The 19,500-nt window shown below is 42.5% G+C and overlaps 1 protein-coding gene across 1 annotated transcript; it reads right to left on the bottom strand.

Moving 5' to 3' along the window:
• Positions 1–1,308: 1,308 nt before the first annotated feature.
• Positions 1,309–4,112, bottom strand: LOC126252723 (uncharacterized). The gene is made up of 3 exons (XM_049953626.1): positions 3,754–4,112; positions 2,246–3,021; positions 1,309–1,499 (listed from the first exon to the last, which is right to left on the bottom strand). Exons 1-3 carry the CDS (start codon positions 4,047–4,049, stop codon positions 1,309–1,311), a joined length of 1,263 nt encoding a protein of 420 aa, XP_049809583.1. The 5' UTR covers positions 4,050–4,112.
• Between the last annotated feature and the right edge of the window lie 15,388 nt (positions 4,113–19,500).

Below are 19,500 nucleotides of genomic sequence, written 5' to 3' on the forward strand. Positions count from 1 at the left end.
CTCCAGAACGGGAGGTGGACTTCCAGAAAGCAGGCTGCGTCGATCCACGATGCTGAACTGACCCTCCTCCGTATCCGTTCAAAAATCTCCTGATAGTTCCACTCGGTGTGTGTTCCACACATTTGAACAGTATTGTCCAACGGATTTGTGAGCTATCTCTTCTGTAAACTGACTACATTCCCAAGTTCCTTACCAGTGAACCAAAATCTTATCTGCTTTACTTACAACTGACAATATGTCGAGATTCCATTTCACATCTGTACAAACTGCTCACCCCAGGTGTTTTTATGGGTTGGTCTTTACCAAATATGACTGACTGGTATTGTAGTCATAGTACACTAAAGTGTTTTTAGTCTTTAGATGCAAAATTTTACATTTCTGAACGTTTAAATAAAATTACCATTCTCTGCACCAACTTGAAATCATTTCAAGGTTTGAGTACATATCTGCGTAACTTTTCTCCAGACTAACTCATTATCTTCTTTGTCATGGTGACAGTGGGAGTCGTAGGGCTGGATTGAGCTGTGAGTGACTGTACGCCTTTCACCATTTATTAACTGAACACACAAAATCTCAGTTTACAAAATGTCGTCAAACACGTTTTTAATTTAGAGTTAATCACCTGGTTAGCCAAAACAACAAGAATTTTTTGAGAAGATAACGTTTCCTCAACAGAAGCCAACAGCAAGTGACAATAACAAGTAATTCAGATTCACGGCGATTGTGCAACCACGAAGAGTAAAATCTTTAATAATCAAAAAAACATTAGAATCAGGTAATCAGTTCGTACTATAAAAAGAACGGAAAGCCAGACAGAATTCTACTGTAGAAAATGTGTAACATTCAGTAACAATTAAAATATTGAAAGCATAAAATAAATTTACACTATTACCCAGTGAATGGAAATGATAGCGGAGCCAAATAAAATTAGCTAGTAGAATACACAAGAAGTTCAGCAAAATTTAATATAGACTGCAGCCTGATTAATTATACATTGTGAATTAATCAGAATTGCAACTATGCCTCACGTATGTCAAACAGTCTATTCGTCAGATGCATATGGAACGGTAAGGCAAAGTCAATATAACTCATTCATCATCGGCATGTAAATCTACAATATAGCTTAAAGCTGCCTCTTAAATCAGTCCCGCAAATATTTAACAGGAGTGTACATTAATATATCGTCAAACTCACACATAGTTCTGCCTCTTATTTACTGCAAACAGGATATCGTTTGTTCCACAGGTAGGTTCACAATATGCGTCGGAGCGTGGAGAGAGAGCAACATGCTAAACAGTTAGGCAGCGTTCACACTGCCGGCCGGGCCGAGCCGAGCCTGGCCGGGCCGCCGCCCGCTTTGCTATCAGACACATGGTTTTGAATTGCGGTGTTCAGACTGGCGGCCGGGCCGCGCCGACACGGCGTGAGCCTCCCGGAGCCGAGCCGACGACATTCCGAATGTTTAATATTGCCGGCGCGAGCCGACCGCAGGCGCGAGCCTGTGGAGCAGCACTACTGCTTCTGCAGTATACGGATCACACGTCTCCCTTCTGCTTTCATCACAAGTGTGACTGCACACGTCTTTTATTTTAAGATGTTACCTCACATTTCACAATAAGTGAGGAAAAATTACGTTTATTATAATGATACATGCGAAATTACTTTTATTTCATATATTTAATCTACATGCATTTACAACAATAGCTTGCCAGCGTTCGCGGCATTGCCGCCACTGAATAGTTCGCATTTACTTGTAAACGGAGGCAGATATGAGTGTCACTGAGGGACGGAAATGTGTCCCTACCAGATGACAATGCATTGTAAAGTCATGTTGTGGCACGTTACTATATAAGCTGTTGTCTGTGACATCTTTTTGCGATGTTCTTACTTTAATGGATGCAGAATAACATATACATGACATTAACTTGTGTCCATCAATTTGGTATCAGAATTTCGGCTAGTATGACAGTAATGATGCAGTTTCCAGATTATGGAACGAAGTAACCAAGGAGTGTGTTTCAGATAGTACGCACAAATATAAATTATTTTCCTTTATAATTTTATTTGTTTTATTTACAGTGAAATGAGATACAAAAAAATACAGTAAATAGCAAAGTAATTTCAATTCCAAAATTTATTTGAGAGGTTTTTCAATTATTTTAAGTTGCATTTTTAACGAAATATTCAACAAAAGTGTTCCTGACAGTTTTCGAACGTAATGTGGAATTTCTGTTGAATGTGGCACCGGCTGTCTGCATATCAGCATTGTTACAAAACTTTTCAGCTTCAACATTGCATCCTTCTCTGTCAATGACAATATTATGAAGTAGACAAATGCACTTGACTATGTGATCAGCTACGTCAACGGATGTTTCAATTTCCTTCCTCAGTAGTCTCCATTTATTGGTCATTATACCAAATGCACATTCAACAACTTTTCTTGCTCTGGAATGCATATCATTGTATAGAATCTTCTCGTTGTCCAAATTTCTGCGAGGAAAAGGTCTCATCAAATTCTCTAATAAGGGGTAAGCTTCATCTCCCAAAATGACGTACGGTAGTTCCTGACACATTCCTTCAAGTCTTGTTGGTGGCGGTAATAACAGCTCCCCATTTGTAAGTTTCTTATATAACATACTTTCTTTAAACACGCCTGCATCAGACTGTTTACCGTAGGCACCAACATCCACAGCTATAAATTTGTAATTTGCATCAGCAACTGCTTGGAGTACAATCGAATAATACTGTTTGTAATTGTAAAACATGCTGCCAGAAAGTTTAGGACATTGGACACGTATGTGCTTCCCGTCTATACATCCAACACAGTTTGGAAATCCCCATCTCGTATGCATTTCACTGGCAATTTCTTTAAATCGAGAAACAGTTGGCGTTGGTAAATGAATGGGGGCAAGTGACTCCCATATGGCCATACAAACGTCTTTCACCAACACTGATACGGTGGACACTCCTAATCGGAATGACGATGCTAGTGCATGAAAGGAGATGCCAGTGGACAGATACCTGAGAAAAAAAATCGTAAAATGTGTTACTCAAGTGTGGTGTTGGGCGAAGTTTTTACAGTTTTGTTTGCACAGTAGATATTTACTTAGTCAATGTCATTTCATAGTTATACAACAATAAATAATTAAAGAGACATTTTCTTGCATCCTTCTATATTCTTTCAATTAAAATAATGAAATCGAAATGCAAAGACCTGAGAGACAGTTACAGAGAATAACTTGTATAACTTGGCAAAATAAGGTCATGTGATCCAGGGAATAGTATATTAAAATGCAATTCCACTCGGGCTTTGTTCTGTCATATGATTTTCCTAAGTTCCAAGAGCTATGCACAGTTCCTTACCAGTGGAAATAGAACCACTGAGTCAAAGGGCATATCAGTCTGTCTATCTTACAAGGTAATGAAAAGAATTCTGTGAGGTCATCAGTGGCTCCACATGATGAACCATCACCACTGCCAAGCGCTGCATCATGAAGAAAAACGAAGAAAAAGTTGGAAAATTCTGAAGGAGTGTATCTGCGATTCTTCGTTGAAGGCACAGCAAGACATTACCCAAAATGACGAAGCTAATTACTTACTGATGATTCTCAGGAGTCCCATAAACTCTCTTCCCCTCAGAGGTAAGCGTTTGTGAAATTTAAAATACAAAAGCATGACTACAATTAATTGGAGGTAGTGAATGCTGCACAAAGTTCTACTGCAAACCAAAAAGTGTGTACTAACGAATCTTACCTTATCGTTATACACAATTTTTCTTCTGCTGTTATACTTCTGCGAAAATTTGTGTTCTGTTTCGAAATTTTGTCTTGAATGTTCTGCAGCACATACTGAAATGTATTATGATTCATTCTGTAATATGAATAAAATTTTTCAGGATAGTTTTTAAGTTCTTCATGTAAAGAAAAAAACTCTCCTAAATGTCTGTCGCTATTTATGGGATGAATCCATAACCTCCTAGTTCTTCTGTACTTCAAAACTCGACGAGTAACTGCAGAGTCAAAACAATACCAATAAAAGAGTGAAGACATTGTTCTACACGACAGCACACACTAGCCAAAGGCGAGCAACTGTTGACTGCAGCTGCGTTTTCTAGTGACTTGCTTGTCAGCTGTCGAAGGGTGGGGATTTTTTTAAATTTATTTATTTGGCCTTCGGCAACTAGCAGCCATTTAGCCAAAGAGTAGGGATTACCTTGACGGTGCAGCGCAGCCCGCCAAGGAAGGAAAAAATAATGAAGAACAATGAAACGCACGTCTGTGTCGATCTACAGTAGTTTCATTAACTCTCCATTATTTTTTTTTTCTGTCAAAGTAGACAACGAGACTACAGAATTGCGCTTCAGTTTCTGCAGTAAACGTATCACAAATCTCCAGTTTGTTTTTGTGATTAGTTTTACACCACTGATCACTAGTAATTAGTTTTTTTCTGTCCTGCATTATATGACTACATTAAACCAAGCTGTAACCGCTCGAACTCCGTGGCTTGCGGACGCGGCACTGACGCCACTGAATATCTCGCATTACTTGTGACCAGAGACAGATATCAGTGTCATTATCATTTCAAAAACTTTTTGGTACTTTTAGCTACATTTCATACGCAACAATGTATGGTCTAAAACGGATCTAACAGTAAGCTACCCGCTACATAACTTTTTCACTACAAGATCTGTAAATCAAGTGCACAACGTTGACAAATAGCATCATTTAACAATGACTGTTAAGAAATACGAAAAGATAAATGATTCAATACGAAGCTAAGATGTTACACTAGCACGTGTACAAAAATCAGATTTTTTAGCCGCATAATTTCTTCAAAATCGGCTGGGAAGCGTTACGAAACTAAGAAATCACGCGAAACGAAAAGTAGACTTTTTCTTTTTTCACGACGTAAGTAACGCTTTTAAGGAAAAAATGAGTTCATAAAACGATGTGGCGCAGTCTTATATACCTCTAAGAATTTTTAGAACATGAAAATCGGAGAAGTGGATTTTCCCCCATTCCGCCGACCCGGCTCGGCGCGGCGCGCAGTGTGAATGCCCTACACGTCGGCCTGAGCTGGCTAGGCACGAGCCGAGACAGTACGCGTCAGCCCGGCCCGGCCCGGCCGGCAGTGTGAACGCAGCCTTACGCACACACACACACACACACACACACACACCTCAATCCTCAGTTTAAACACTCCAGTAAACGCACAGCACAGACTGCTTTCATGAAAATGACACAGGACGTGCCGTAATTGCTTCCTTCAAACAACATATTCTTCTACCCATCTGTCCGCAAGCCAACTGCTATTCAAGTGTACCTTTGAATGCTTTCTGTTTGACCGTTCCGCTCTGCCTCCTGGTGGACAACGGACTTTTCTCTGTGATCGTCACAGAACGCCAAAACTTCAGAAGTGCAAGGCCCGTGTTACGACAAGGAAACAGAACGACAGCAGCGCTCCGAGTGGCGTTGCATTGAACTTTTAATACGAGAAATACGGCACAGTAATCAGTATTACTATTAAAGGCGAAATACCCACAGACTTCAAGAAGAATATGATAATTCCAATCCCAAAGAAAGCAGGTGTTGACAGATGTGAAAATTACCGAACTATCAGTTTCATAAGTCACAGCTGCAAAATACTAACGCGAATTCTTTACAGACGAATGGAAATACTGGTAGAAGCGGACCTCGGGGAAGATCAGTTTGGATTCCGTAGAAATGTTGGAACACGTGAGGCAATACTAACCTTACGACTTATCTTAGAAGAAAGATTAAGAAAAGGCAAACCTACGTTTCTAGCATTTGTAGACTTAGAGAAAGCTTTTGACAACGTCAACTGGAATACTCTCTTTCAAATTCTGAAGGTGGCAGGGGTAAAATACAAGGAGCGAAAGGCTATTTACAATTTGTACAGAAACCAGACGGCAGTTATAACAGTCGAGGGGCATGAAAGGGAAGCAGTGGTTGGTAAAGGAGTGAGACAGGGTTGAAGCCTCTCCCCGATGTTATTCAATCTGTATATTGAGCAAGCAGTAAAGGAAACAAAAGAAAAATTCGGAGTAGGTATTAAAATTCATGGAGAAGAAGTAAAAACTTTGAGGTTCGCCGATGACATTGTAATTCTGTCAGAGACAGCAAAGGACTTGGAAGAGCAGTTGAACGGAATGGACAGTGTCTTGAAAGGAGGATATAAGATGAACATCAACAAAAGCAAAACGAGGATAATGGAATGTAGTCAAATTAAATCGGGTGATGCTGAGGGGATTAGATTAGGAAATGAGACACTTAAAGTAGTAAAGGAGTTTTGCTATTTAGGGAGCAAAATAACTGATGATGGTCGAAGTAGAGAGGATATAAAATGTAGACTGGCAATGGCAAGGAAATCGTTTCTGAAGAAGAGAAATTTGTTAACATCGAGTATAGATTTAAGTGTCAGGAAGTCGTTTCTGAAAGTATTTGTATGGAGTGTAGCCATGTATGGAAGTGAAAAATGGACCATAACCAGTTTGGACAAGAAGAGAATAGAAGCTTTCGAAATGTGGTGCTACAGAAGAATGCTGAAGATAAGGTGGGTAGATCACGTAACTAATGAGGAGGTATTGAATAGGATTGGGGAGAAGAGAAGTTTGTGGCACAACTTGACTAGAAGAAGGGATCGGCTGGTAGGACATGTTTTGAGGCATCAAGGGATCACAAATTTAGCATTGGAGGGCAGCGTGGAGGGTAAAAATCGTAGAGGGAGACCAAGAGATGAATACACTAAGCAGATTCAGAAGGATGTAGGTTGCAGTAGGTACTGGGAGATGAAGAAGCTTGCACAGGATAGAGTAGCATGGAGAGCTGCATCAAACCAGTCTCAGGACTGAGGACCACAACAAGTTCGAGTACTATATGACAATATTTTTCATTTATATTTTATGGGTGTTCTGGTAGTCTGGTGGTTAAGTAAAACCCAATTTTTCAATTTCGATCGTGTTGCTGTTAGCAGGCAAAAATTATATTCCTGATTACGACCTTCTCGTGCGTGTTGGATTGTTTGAATTGCAAAGTAAGTATGTTGCTCGAAATCTGCATAATTTTTGCTCCGATCCCTAATACTGGGCGGGATATACGATTACACATTTGCTTTTGTTTCATATGAAATGTGAACCGGTTTCGTCACATAATGTTCTGAGGGCTCACGTCCATTTGTTGCTGCTTACGAATCCGTGAGTGAATTGCTCGATTTAAATGCACTGCAAGTATCTTGCTCGTATCCTACGTTATTTTTGTTGCCATTCGTTTTTCATACTCTGGCATTTAATGGAGGCCACCGAAATTCTCTTTGACTTCTGCTAGACTTTAATGTTTGTAATTCCTGTTAATAACGTGCGAAAACAGACGTGTAAACTATTGTCGCATTATTATCATTTCCGTGGAAGCGTGCTCTAGTCACCAATACTACGAAGCATAGGGCCTACTCATCTCCATCTACATCCACACTCCGCGAGGCACTGTGATATGCATGACACTTAGTGGAAAGGAGCAACACCATCTAAAGCAGAATTACATACTCATTCCGTGGCAGTATATGATAAAATTTAACATGAGTACTGTCTGTTATGTATGAGGCGCAACTACGGGCCTCATGCAAAAAGGGTGACCCGGCCGAGTCACGCAATTTGACTCTTAGTCTGATCACGAGGTGTGGCCGTTAACTGCACGCGTTGATCACGTAGGCTGACGTGAGGATCAATGAACTACGACGTGCGGCTAGAAAAAAACCGGACTGATGCTGGAAAAAACATTTATTTACAATTATTTACAATTTCATGTTATCTCCTTCAATGTACTCTCCTCCTCGGTCTCTACACCGCTCCATACGAATTTTCCACTGTTCATAGCAATGCTGCAGATCATTTTCGGTAAGTCCATACATTACTTCCGTCGCTTTTTCTTTTGCTGCTTCAACAGTCTCAAATCTAGTTCCTTTCAAAGCTGACTTGACTTTAGGGAAAAGAAAAAAGTCACAGGGGGCCAAATCAGGTGAGTAGGGTGGATGATCTAAGATGGGAATGTTGTGTTTTGCCACAAACGTCTTCACTGACAACGCACTGTGAGCTGGGGCATTGTCTTGGTGAAGGATCCATGACTTTTTTCTCCACAAATCGTTCCGTTTTTTTCCGTACTCGTTCACGTAGGGTAGCCAGGACGCTAATGTAGTAATGCTGATTCACTGTTTGTCCCTCTGGTACCCAATCAATGTGCACAATCCCTTTGATGTCAAAAAAAAAAACAATCATCATTGCCTTGAATTTCGATGTCTTCGTGGCCATCTTTAAATCGTTTAAACCACTCAAACACTTGTGTTCGCGATAAACAATCATCGCCGTACACTTGTTGTAACATTACAAACGTTTCACTTGCAGATTTTCCTAGTTTGAAACAAAATTTGATGTTAACACGCTGTTCGTTCTGTACACTCAACATTTTCCGACGCACAGACAAAACGTCAACTACTTAAAACAGACGCCACGGGCAGACTGAGTGCAGGAGGCAGATGAAACTCGAGCAGTAGGCGGAGCGAGAGTCACGTGACAGGCCACGCGACTTTCAGCCTTATTGCATTCGTTTTATTGTTTCACCAGTACTAGTCCGGTTTTTCTTCTAGCCACACCTCGTATACTTGACGGGATGTATCTAGAACATCTTAGGTGATTAGAAAGTTAATAGACAGGAATACAATTAAATGCTTAGCTTTAATTCAGCATCAGTGGTGAACGTCGATCTTGACTTTGTACAATATTTACAAGTGCAGTTAGAGACTGAACTGCGAGTACTTCTCTACAGTTCTGATTGCTTCGCACACATAGATCAATTGTCAGTACATAAAATGAATGTGGCGGCTGGCTAGGTCGTAGCTACTGACTTAGCTGAAGGCTATGCTAACTAGCGTCTCTGCAAATGAGATCTCTGAAGCTATAACGAGTGGACCATTCGTATTAAAGTCGGCTGTAGAACTGGCCAGAGCGCTAGCTTGTAAGAACAGCTGAGTGGCGGCGCTCGGTCTGCTAGCGTCGACAGTGGCGACTCGCGGGTCCGATGTGTACTGACGGACCGCGGCCGATTTGAAGCCTGCAACCTAGCAAGTGTGGTGCCTTGCGGTGACGCCACACTGTCAAAACCCGCCAGCGTAGAGTTCTCCACGTAAACAAATATAGCATAGAATACGCGCAACGAACGTACAATGCATTTAAATCGAGCGGTTCACAATTCAGTTTGTAAGCAATAATAGATACAAATAAACCTGCAGAACACCGTGCAACGAAAGCAGCTTCTGTTTTATCTGAAACAAAACCAAATTTGGAATCATTTATCCCGCCCAACATTACGGATGTAAGAGAAATACAATCAGAATACGAGTATCATATTTACAACACAACTCGAACAGTGCAAATACACATGATATGTCGTAATCGGGAGCACACTGTGATCACTCAAAAGTCTGTCAACTACGAAACGAAAACAAAGGTGGAGGACTAAAAATCAACCAACAATGATGCGAGACGATGGACTGATAAACTTGCAGCCCTCCAAGTGGCGTGGTAGAGAACCAAGGGCGTGTTACCAGAAGTCTCTATGTGAGTTTCACTCTCGTGAAGGTACTCGACGTTCTCCCTGTAGTATACAGCAGCCTCCCACGTTGGCTCGCTCCCTCTAGCAGCTAGCAGCGCCCTCGTACTGCAGCGCAGGCGCGGCCATAGCTCTACTAGCGCTGCCCTTCATACTGCCGCGGACGTGTGAGACGTCTAGAGTCGGCACGTCCTCTGCGCAAAGGAACTGAAGGCCCCAGGAGAAGCAATGTGCGAGGAAACTCGCATGTGCCAGTTAATCTAATATCAAAAGCTGCCACAAGGCACACAGCCAGTACAACTTTGAGATTATAGAAGGAAACACATGAGTACATAAAAGATCTTAATTTGACAAAACTTCAATAAATACCTCGGAATTTTGCGACCCAAGATCACGAAGGAACATATACAATAAGAACACTCTGGTAAAAGCTTCGTTGCAAGAAGAAAAAGCCTCCCAACCAGGTATGGCTTAGTAGGGCAGATATGGTTCCTAAAAGGAAGTTTACTCTTTGGATCCCTTACCACTAAGGTAAATGGAGTGATGAACCATACAGTTTGGACAGGACCCTGAAACGGGACAAAAGTTTGTCCACCATTTTATCAGTCGCTTTGCTATCTGCCCCAAGATGTATACAAATATCTGATCACCTGGTGTCAATGATGTGGGCTCTCTACACTTGAATGCCGAACATTCTTTCCATTACGCATTTTCACATTTTTCCTAGCCCATTTTCCCATTTCTCGGATCTGCGCTGTGGCAGTTTTCTGCATCCACAAAGCTCACAGATGGTTGCGGGGCGACTTACAGGGTGTTTCAAAAATGACTGGTATATTTGAAACGGCAATACAAACTAAACGAGCAGCGATAGAAATACAGCGTTTGTTGCAATATGCTTGGGACAACAGTACATTTTCAGGCAGACAAACTTTCGAAATTACAGTAGTTACAATTTTCAACAACAGATGGCGCTGCGGTCTGGGAAACTCTATAGTACGATATTTTCAACATATCCACCATGCGTAGCAATAATATGGCGTAGTCGCTGAATGAAATTACCCGAAACCTTTGACAACGTGTCTGGCGGAATGGCTTCACATGCAGATGAGATGTACTGCTTCAGCTGTTCAATTGTTTCTGGATTCTGGCGGTACACCTGGTCTTTCAAGTGTCCCCACAGAAAGAAGTCACAGGGGTTCATGTCTGACGAATAGGGAGGCCAATCCACGCCGCCTCCTGTATGTTTCGGATAGCCCAAAGCAATCACACGATCATCGAAATATTCATTCAGGAAATTAAAGACGTCGGCCGTGCGATGTGGCCGGGCACCATCTTGCATAAACCACGAGGTGTTCGCAGTGTCGTCTAAGGCAGTTTGTACCGCCACAAATTCACGAAGAATGTCCAGATAGCGTGATGCAGTAATAGTTTTGGATCTGAAAAATGGGCCAATGATTCCTTTGGAAGAAATGGCGGCCCACACCAGTACTTTTTGAGGATGCAGGGACGATGGGACTGCAACATGGGGCTTTTCGGTTCCCCATATGCGCCAGTTCTGTTTATTGACGAAGCCGTCCAGGTAAAAATAAGCTTCGTCAGTAAACCAAGTGCTGCCCACATGCATATCGCCGTCATCAATCCTGTGCACTATATCGTTAGCGAATGTCTCTCGTGCAGCAATGGTAGCGGCGCTGAGGGATTGCCGCGTTTGAATTTTGTATGGATAGAGGTGTAACCTCTGGCGCATGAGACGATACGTGGACGTTGGCGTCATTTGGACCGCAGCTGCAACACGGCGAACGGAAACCCGAGGCCGCTGTTGGATCACCTGCTGTACTAGCTGCGCGTTGCCCTCTGTGGTTGCCGTACGCGGTCGCCCTACCTTTCCAGCACGTTCATCCGTCACGTTCCCAGTCCGTTGAAATTTTGCAAACAGATCGTTTATTGTATCGCTTTTCGGTCCTTTGGTTACATTGAACCTCCGTTGAAAACTTCGTCTTGTTGCAACAACACTGTGTTATAGGCGGTGGAATTCCAACACCAGAAAAATCCTCTGTTCTAAGGAATAAACCATGTTGTCCACAGCACACTTGCACGTTGTGAACAGCACACGCTTACAGCAGAAAGACGACGTACAGAATGGCGCGCCCACAGACTGCGTTGTCTTCTATATCTTTCACATCACTTGCAGCGCCATCTGTTGTTGAAAATTGTAACTACTGTAATTTCGAAAATTTGTCCGCCTGAAAATGTACTGTTGTCCCAAGCATATTGCAACAAACGGTGTATTTCTATCGCTGCTCGTTTAGTTTTTATTGCCGTTTCAAATATACCGGTCATTTTTGTAACACCCTGTAAGTTTGAATGAAAACATCAGACTGGCTGGCATTTCCTTGTGCGCTCCAGGACTGCAGTGTAAAACGGATAGCTTAATTAACACAAGAATGTATCTCACTTCTACATCTCCACATGTACCAAAAGTCCCCTTCAGATATTTCATAAACGTCGGTACAGTCACCTTGCTACTAGGGATTAACCGAATGAAACGCAAACGTGCTTGCACCCACGCAGACTAGCACGAATTGGTCGCTCCCTTTTACTACGGTGTAAAAGTAAAAGACGTTCCCTTAGTGAGGACTGACCAGCAAAATGTGTCTATCCAAACCAGCGCAAATCGCCCCCCCCCCCCTCCACCCCTTTCAACGCGACCTAAGAAATACCAAACAATTCCTTAATGGTGATTCACCAAAAAAGGCGTACACTCGCCCACGCTAGCCAGCGTAAAACGGTTCTTTTTCAACACGGTCTAGAATACCAAAATTCCCTTAGTGAGTACTAACCAACAAAACGCGTACAGGCATCCGCGAGAGGCGCACGAATTTGTTCCCCCTCAACACAGTCGAACCGTACCGAAAATTCCAGTAAGACATTTCATATCCATCGTCGTTTTAACGCTCGCCTGGGGAATTAACCGACCAAAGGTAATGCGTCCACATAAACCAGCGCGAAGCGGTTGCCCTCCTGTACCCGTTAAGCGGACAGACAAACTCATGCCCATTTTTGTGCACTGGGATTTGTCCTTCCTCCACAGCCTCCCGTGACGCCTGTTCTAACCGGCCAAAAGCACTGGTAAACGAATAGATGGTAGCCTGACAGCTATGCAACCCACAGTACTGTTCACGTTGGGTGCCAAGCCGTTCCACTCAACAAATGCCAAACATGTTCACGATTTTCTCTAGATACTGGCGCTTATTTGTGTATATAATGTTGGTAGTGTGGCTTGGTCAAAACAATTAAAACACTTTCAAATATTGGTGCTTTATTTATTTTATTTATAAAATAGTGACTTCACATGATTTAAACATTTGGCTAAGCGTGAGGCCAACTATGATCATCCTTGTGTCAATATCCCATTAAAGCACGCACGTTGCTGGTCCAAAGATTAGTACGAATGCCATGTTGAGCATCCTAAATACGTTCCCACACATGCCACATGTTCTAGATCGAATTCTTATGAATATATTTGTAGTGACCCAACATACGAAAGTGTGTTTGGTTTGAAGTGTGGTGATGTGAATGGGCGACCTGCTGGCCTAGCCCAGGCATCCCATCAATTTGGATACGTTGCATTCAGGCACCGCCTTGCAGTGTTTCTAAAATGTGCTGAGGCATTATTCTACTACATGGCGTATCTGTAAATAATGGATTTAGTCAGGATGAAAAAATGGGCGGAAAGCGGGGTTATGAGAAAACCTTCGAAAGAAATGACTGTTTCCAGTCACCAATAGAAGTTTTATTTCTCCAAAAGCCAACGCCTAATGTGTACACTAAATTGTAACTTCCCAAGGCAACAGGAGGCAAGACTCGTTGCGCCTCAAGAGGCAAGAACTATTGGACATGTCCGGTTGTGAACCGAGTTTGCAGGCAAGAGAGCGTTCTCAATACAGCGTCGGTACTTATTTTGTAAGACGTATGGAAACATGTGTGTCACGTTCCAAATGGTTCAAATGGCTCTAAGCACTAAGAGAATTAACATCTGAGGTCATCGGTCCCCTAGACTTAGAACTACTTAAACCTAACTAACCTAAGGACATCACACGCATCCATGCCCGAGGCAGGATTCGAACCGGTGACCATAGCAGCAGCGTGGTTCGGGACTGAAGCGCCTAGAGCCGATCGGTCACAGCGGTCGGCCTATAACGTTCCGTCTCTAAAAATAATGGTATTCTGATTGAAAACAAAAAGAAACAAAAATAGGAACAGAAAATTAATTATTCGTCCAACTAATTATAAAGAAATCAATTCTCAACTGTCTGACTGTGAGTTTGAAAAAAAAAAAAAACTCCAATGTCTCCTAACAACTATTCTGCAATGCTCCTGCACGCAAAAGACAACCTACTTCGTCCTGCCGCTGCAACTGCGTGATCAGCATCATGCTAAAATATTTCGAAAGCAGTACTGCAATCCGTGCAGACTGCAATGCATGGACTAATTGCAACAATTACTGCCATATTTTTAAACACAGAAATTGAACGATCAGTTTGGGTTTGCTCAACTAGCGTTAAACAGGGTAAAAATATGAAAGGAACCAATAAAATCTATATCCTATTATCATCAATAAACACTTCCGGGCTAAGTTGCCGTGGTCGATCTGTAAAACTTCTTCTCCCTGACGTTTCGTTCTCAACTACGGAGAACATCTTCGGAGGTGAGTCGACGACTGGCTGCTAGGAGCTGGGGCCGCCGCTTATATGGAGATCGTAGAGGGCGCCACCGCACGTCACGTGGCGTCGATGTGCAGCTATCTCTGGCTATCGTCTGTTCTCTCGATTGCAGGCAATCGATTGTCACGTGATTGATGCAACGTCGACCGCCATATCTTATCCAATTTTAATCCTTCTTCTTTACGATTAAAATTGTATTGATGTTTGTGGATTTCAATTGCCTCTCTACACATACGTGTATAATAATGCGACGTCCTCGCTAGCACGCTGGTTTCACCAAATTTTATTTCGTGATCTCCATCCTTAAAAACATGTTCCGCTTCTGCCGATTTGTCGATATGTCCCAAGCGACAGTTTCTTTTGTGCTCCGTCAACCGTGTATTGATGCTTCTTTTTGTTGTTCCTATGTAAATCCTGCCACAACTGCACGGAATTTTATATACCCCTGGGGTGGCTAGGGGGTGACGAGCATCTTTTGTTGATCTTAGGCATTCACTAATTTTCTTAGTAGGTCTAAAAATGGTCTCTACGTGAAACTTGGCTAGTACTTTCCCAATGCGATCCGTGATATTATGGATGAACGGAAGAAATACTTTTCCAGCTGATGGTTGTTGCTCTCTCCTATTTTTAGGCATTTTTCTATTTGGGTGAAGTGCTCGGTTAATCTCGTTTTTCCTATAACCATTTTCTGCAAAGGCCATTCGTAAATGATTTAGTTCTTCTTGTAAGTAGCCTGGTTCACAAATATTATTGGCCCTATCCACTAGTGTTTTTATGACCCCCCTCTTTTGCCTAGGGTGGTGGTTTGAGTTCTTATGGAGGTAGCGATCAGTATGTGTACCTTTCCTGTAGACCTTATGGCCTAAGGTCCCATCCGCCCGTTTGATAACTGATACATCCAAGAAGTTAAGTTGTCCGTTCTTCTCCTTCTCCATAGTAAATTTAATCTTTGGGTTGATGCTATTTAAGTGTACCAGGAAATCATTCAAGTCTTCTTCCTCATGATTCCATATTACAAAGGTATCATCCACATACCGATACCACTTCGAGGGGCTTTTTTTGGCCGACTGCAGTGCTGACGAAATTAGAATGGAAACCTCCAGGATATTACGCAAAGCTAAGCCACCCAGTAGCAATCTGTCTCAAGGGGAAAGGAAGGCATTGCGAGAGATCAATGCAGACAAGAATGTTATTATAGTTGCCGCTGACAAGGGAAATGTTACTGTTTTAATGAATACTGAGGATTATCACAAGAAGATCAGTGATCTCCTGGAACCCAGCACATACAAGAAGTTGAAAAAGGATCCCACAACGAATGTGCTGAATGCCACCAATCGTCTGATAAAACAGTCTTCCATTCCTACAGAAGTTAAAAAGTATCTTTGTAAAACGGAGGCTTATCCTCCGAGATTATATGGATTACCAAAGATACATAAGCCTGATGTTCCTTTGAGACCAATAGTCAGCGCAATTGGAGCTCCTACCCAAGAACTAGCCAGACACCTTGCCTCTTTGTTACAACCTTACATAGGCAAAACTGAAAATCATATTAAAAACTCTCTACATTTCATTGAGAAATTGAGGGAAATTACTGTCGGTCCTAATGACATCCTTGTCAGTTTTGATATAGTGTCTTTGTTCACGATGGTTCCAGTTGATGAAGCTCTCTCCCATATAGCCGATATGTTCCCTACTGATGTAGTAGCCTTGTTCCAACACTGTCTATCCTCGACCTATTTTCAGTACAATGGCGAATTTTATGAACAGATCGATGGGGTAGCCATGGGAAGCCCCCTAAGTCCCGCAATTGCGAATTTATTCATGGAATATTTTGAACATCAAGCACTGCAGTCGGCCAAAAAAAGCCCCTCGAAGTGGTATCGGTATGTGGATGATACCTTTGTAATATGGAATCATGAGGAAGAAGACTTGAATGATTTCCTGGTACACTTAAATAGCATCAACCCAAAGATTAAATTTACTATGGAGAAGGAGAAGAACGGACAACTTAACTTCTTGGATGTATCAGTTATCAAACGGGCGGATGGGACCTTAGGCCATAAGGTCTACAGGAAAGGTACACATACTGATCGCTACCTCCATAAGAACTCAAACCACCACCCTAGGCAAAAGAGGGGGGTCATAAAAACACTAGTGGATAGGGCCAATAATATTTGTGAACCAGGCTACTTACAAGAAGAACTAAATCATTTACGAATGGCCTTTGCAGAAAATGGTTATAGGAAAAACGAGATTAACCGAGCACTTCACCCAAATAGAAAAATGCCTAAAAATAGGAGAGAGCAACAACCATCAGCTGGAAAAGTATTTCTTCCGTTCATCCATAATATCACGGATCGCATTGGGAAAGTACTAGCCAAGTTTCACGTAGAGACCATTTTTAGACCTACTAAGAAAATTAGTGAATGCCTAAGATCAACAAAAGATGCTCGTCACCCCCTAGCCACCCCAGGGGTATATAAAATTCCGTGCAGTTGTGGCAGGATTTACATAGGAACAACAAAAAGAAGCATCAATACACGGTTGACGGAGCACAAAAGAAACTGTCGCTTGGGACATATCGACAAATCGGCAGAAGCGGAACATGTTTTTAAGGATGGAGATCACGAAATAAAATTTGGTGAAACCAGCGTGCTAGCGAGGACGTCGCATTATTATACACGTATGTGTAGAGAGGCAATTGAAATCCACAAACATCAATACAATTTTAATCGTAAAGAAGAAGGGTTAAAATTGGATAAGATATGGCGGTCGACGTTGCATCAATCACGTGACAATCGATTGCCTGCAATCGAGAGAACAGACGATAGCCAGAGATAGCTGCACATCGACGCCACGTGACGTGCGGTGGCGCCCTCTACGATCTCCATATAAGCGGCGGCCCCAGCTCCTAGCAGCCAGTCGTCGACTCACCTCCGAAGATGTTCTCCGTAGTTGAGAACGAAACGTCAGGGAGAAGAAGTTTTACAGATCGACCACGGCAACTTAGCCCGGAAGTGTTTATTGATGAAGACGCCGGCCGTGAAAGCCTACATGGAATGATATATCCTATTATATTTGAAATATATTATTTAAACACTGACAAATTTTACACAGACTTTTAATTATTCTACAATGTCTGTACTCAATAAACACATTTCTGGCCACAACAAAGGTACGAAATTTACTGTCAATATATGCATGGACAAATCTGACCAAATCCCTCCAGTGTGCGTGCAACCAACGACTAGGTACTGCGAAAAGGCAAGTTACCAAATATCGTCAATGAATACCAAAGTCTCCTCCGGCGCTACTGGCACGATCACGGCAGACTGCGACCTCACGTCGCGTGGCTTCTCCCCATCGCTCGCTGCGGCCGACCACTTCTGTCTCCGCTTGACAACTGCTCGCTCGTTGCTACTCTAGATAATAATATCTCAGACTGAGTTTGTGTATGCACACAGCAGAATCGTAGACATCCAATTTTCAAACAGTGCTCAACATGGCGTCCCCATTCGGCGGTACTACCATGGCACGATCTTCACATGGACTGAGGATGGACGGCCACTCCCGCCGGAGGTTCCAATCCTCCCTCGGGCATGGGTGTGTGTGTGTGTGTGTGTTGTTGTTGTTGTTGTTGTTCTTAGAATAAGTTACTTTATGTTAGTTTATGTTAATTTAAGTAGTGTGTAAGTCTAGGGATTGATGACCTATTCAGTTTGGCCCCTTAGGAATTCACACACATTTGAACATTTTTTTTAGAGTGGACGTTACGCAAATCATCCGGTAACATGCCGATCCAGGCTCAGCCATTGTCTTAACAAAGAGGCAGTACTGCGTGTCTTATGCAAGACAATTAAAATTCAAAATTCGAAAAAATTTGAGAACCCGTTTTTTCTCACAATAAAACTCCTCACCACGCACATTTCTTCTCCTTTCCGCGAAAGCTGTTTTACGGATAATAAAGACGAGCAAAGACTTACAAAATCGGATGCAAACAAATGGCTCCCGCCAAAGTTCTGCCGACATTTACTGTAATATGGGACCTTAGAAACATTGGGGGCGGGGATTGAACTATGGATGATGATGACAGCAATGAAACAGAGGATGACACGCGTAAAGCTGAAATACTAATCACCTTCTTCCAAAGCTGTTTCACAGAGGAAGATCGCACTGCAGTTCCTTCTCTAAATCCTCGCACAAACGAAAAAATGGCTGACGTCGAAATAAGTGTCCAAGGAATAGAAAAGCAACTGAAATCACTCAACAGAGGAAAGTCCACTGGACCTGACGGGATACCAATTCCATTCTACACAGAGTACGCGAAAGAACTTGCCCACCTTCTAACAGCCATGTACCGCAAGTCTCTAGAGGAACGGAATTGGAAAAGAGCACAGGTGGTTCCAGTTTTCGAGAACGGTCGTCGAGCAGATGCGCAAAACTATGGCCCTATATCTCTGACGTCGATCTGTTGTAGAATTTTAGAACATGTTTTTTGCTCGCGTATCATGTCGTTTATGGAAACAGAATCTACTCTGTGTGAATCAATATGGATTCCGGAAAGAGCGGTCGTGTGAGACCCAAATCGCTTTATTTGTTCATGAGGCCCAGAAAATATTAGGTACAGGCTCCCAGGCAGATGCCATTTTCCTTGACTTCCGGAAGACAGTTCCGCACTGTCGCCTGATAAACAAAGTAAGAGCCTACGGAATATCAGACCAGCTGTGTGGCTGGATTGAAGAGTTTTTAGCAAACAGAACACAGCATGTTGTTCTCAATGGAGAGACGTCTACAGACAAAGTAACCTCTGGCGTGCCACAGGGGAGTGTTATGGGACCATTGCTTTTCACAATATATATATAAATGACCTAGTAGATAGTGTCGGAAGTTCCATGCGACTTTTCGCGGATGATGCTGTAGTATACAGAGAAGTTGCAGCATTAGAAAATGCAGGGAGATCTACAGCGGATAGGCACTACTTGCAGGGAGTGGCAACTGACCCTGACGATGTTGACAAATGTAATGTATTGTGAATACATAGAAAGAAGGATCCTTTATTGTATGATTATATGATAGCGGAACAAACACTGGTAGCAGTTACTTCTGTAAAATATCTGGGAGTATGCGTACGGAACGATTTAAAGTGGAATGATCATATA

This window comes from Schistocerca nitens, chromosome 4 (assembly GCF_023898315.1).
Source record: "Schistocerca nitens isolate TAMUIC-IGC-003100 chromosome 4, iqSchNite1.1, whole genome shotgun sequence".
NCBI lineage: Eukaryota > Metazoa > Arthropoda > Insecta > Orthoptera > Acrididae > Schistocerca > Schistocerca nitens.

Excerpts from the sequence above, each read along its gene's own strand:
- LOC126252723 (XM_049953626.1), bottom strand. The coding sequence starts at position 4,049 with ATGTCTTCACTCTTTTATTGGTATTGTTTTGACTCTGCAGTTACTCGT. Across the intron at positions 3,022-3,753 it reads AAATTGTGTATAACGATAAG|GTATCTGTCCACTGGCATCT; the intron begins GTAAGATTCGTT and ends TTTTTTTCTCAG. Across the intron at positions 1,500-2,245 it reads TGCTGATATGCAGACAGCCG|GCTCGCGCCTGCGGTCGGCT; the intron begins GTGCCACATTCA and ends GCTGCTCCACAG.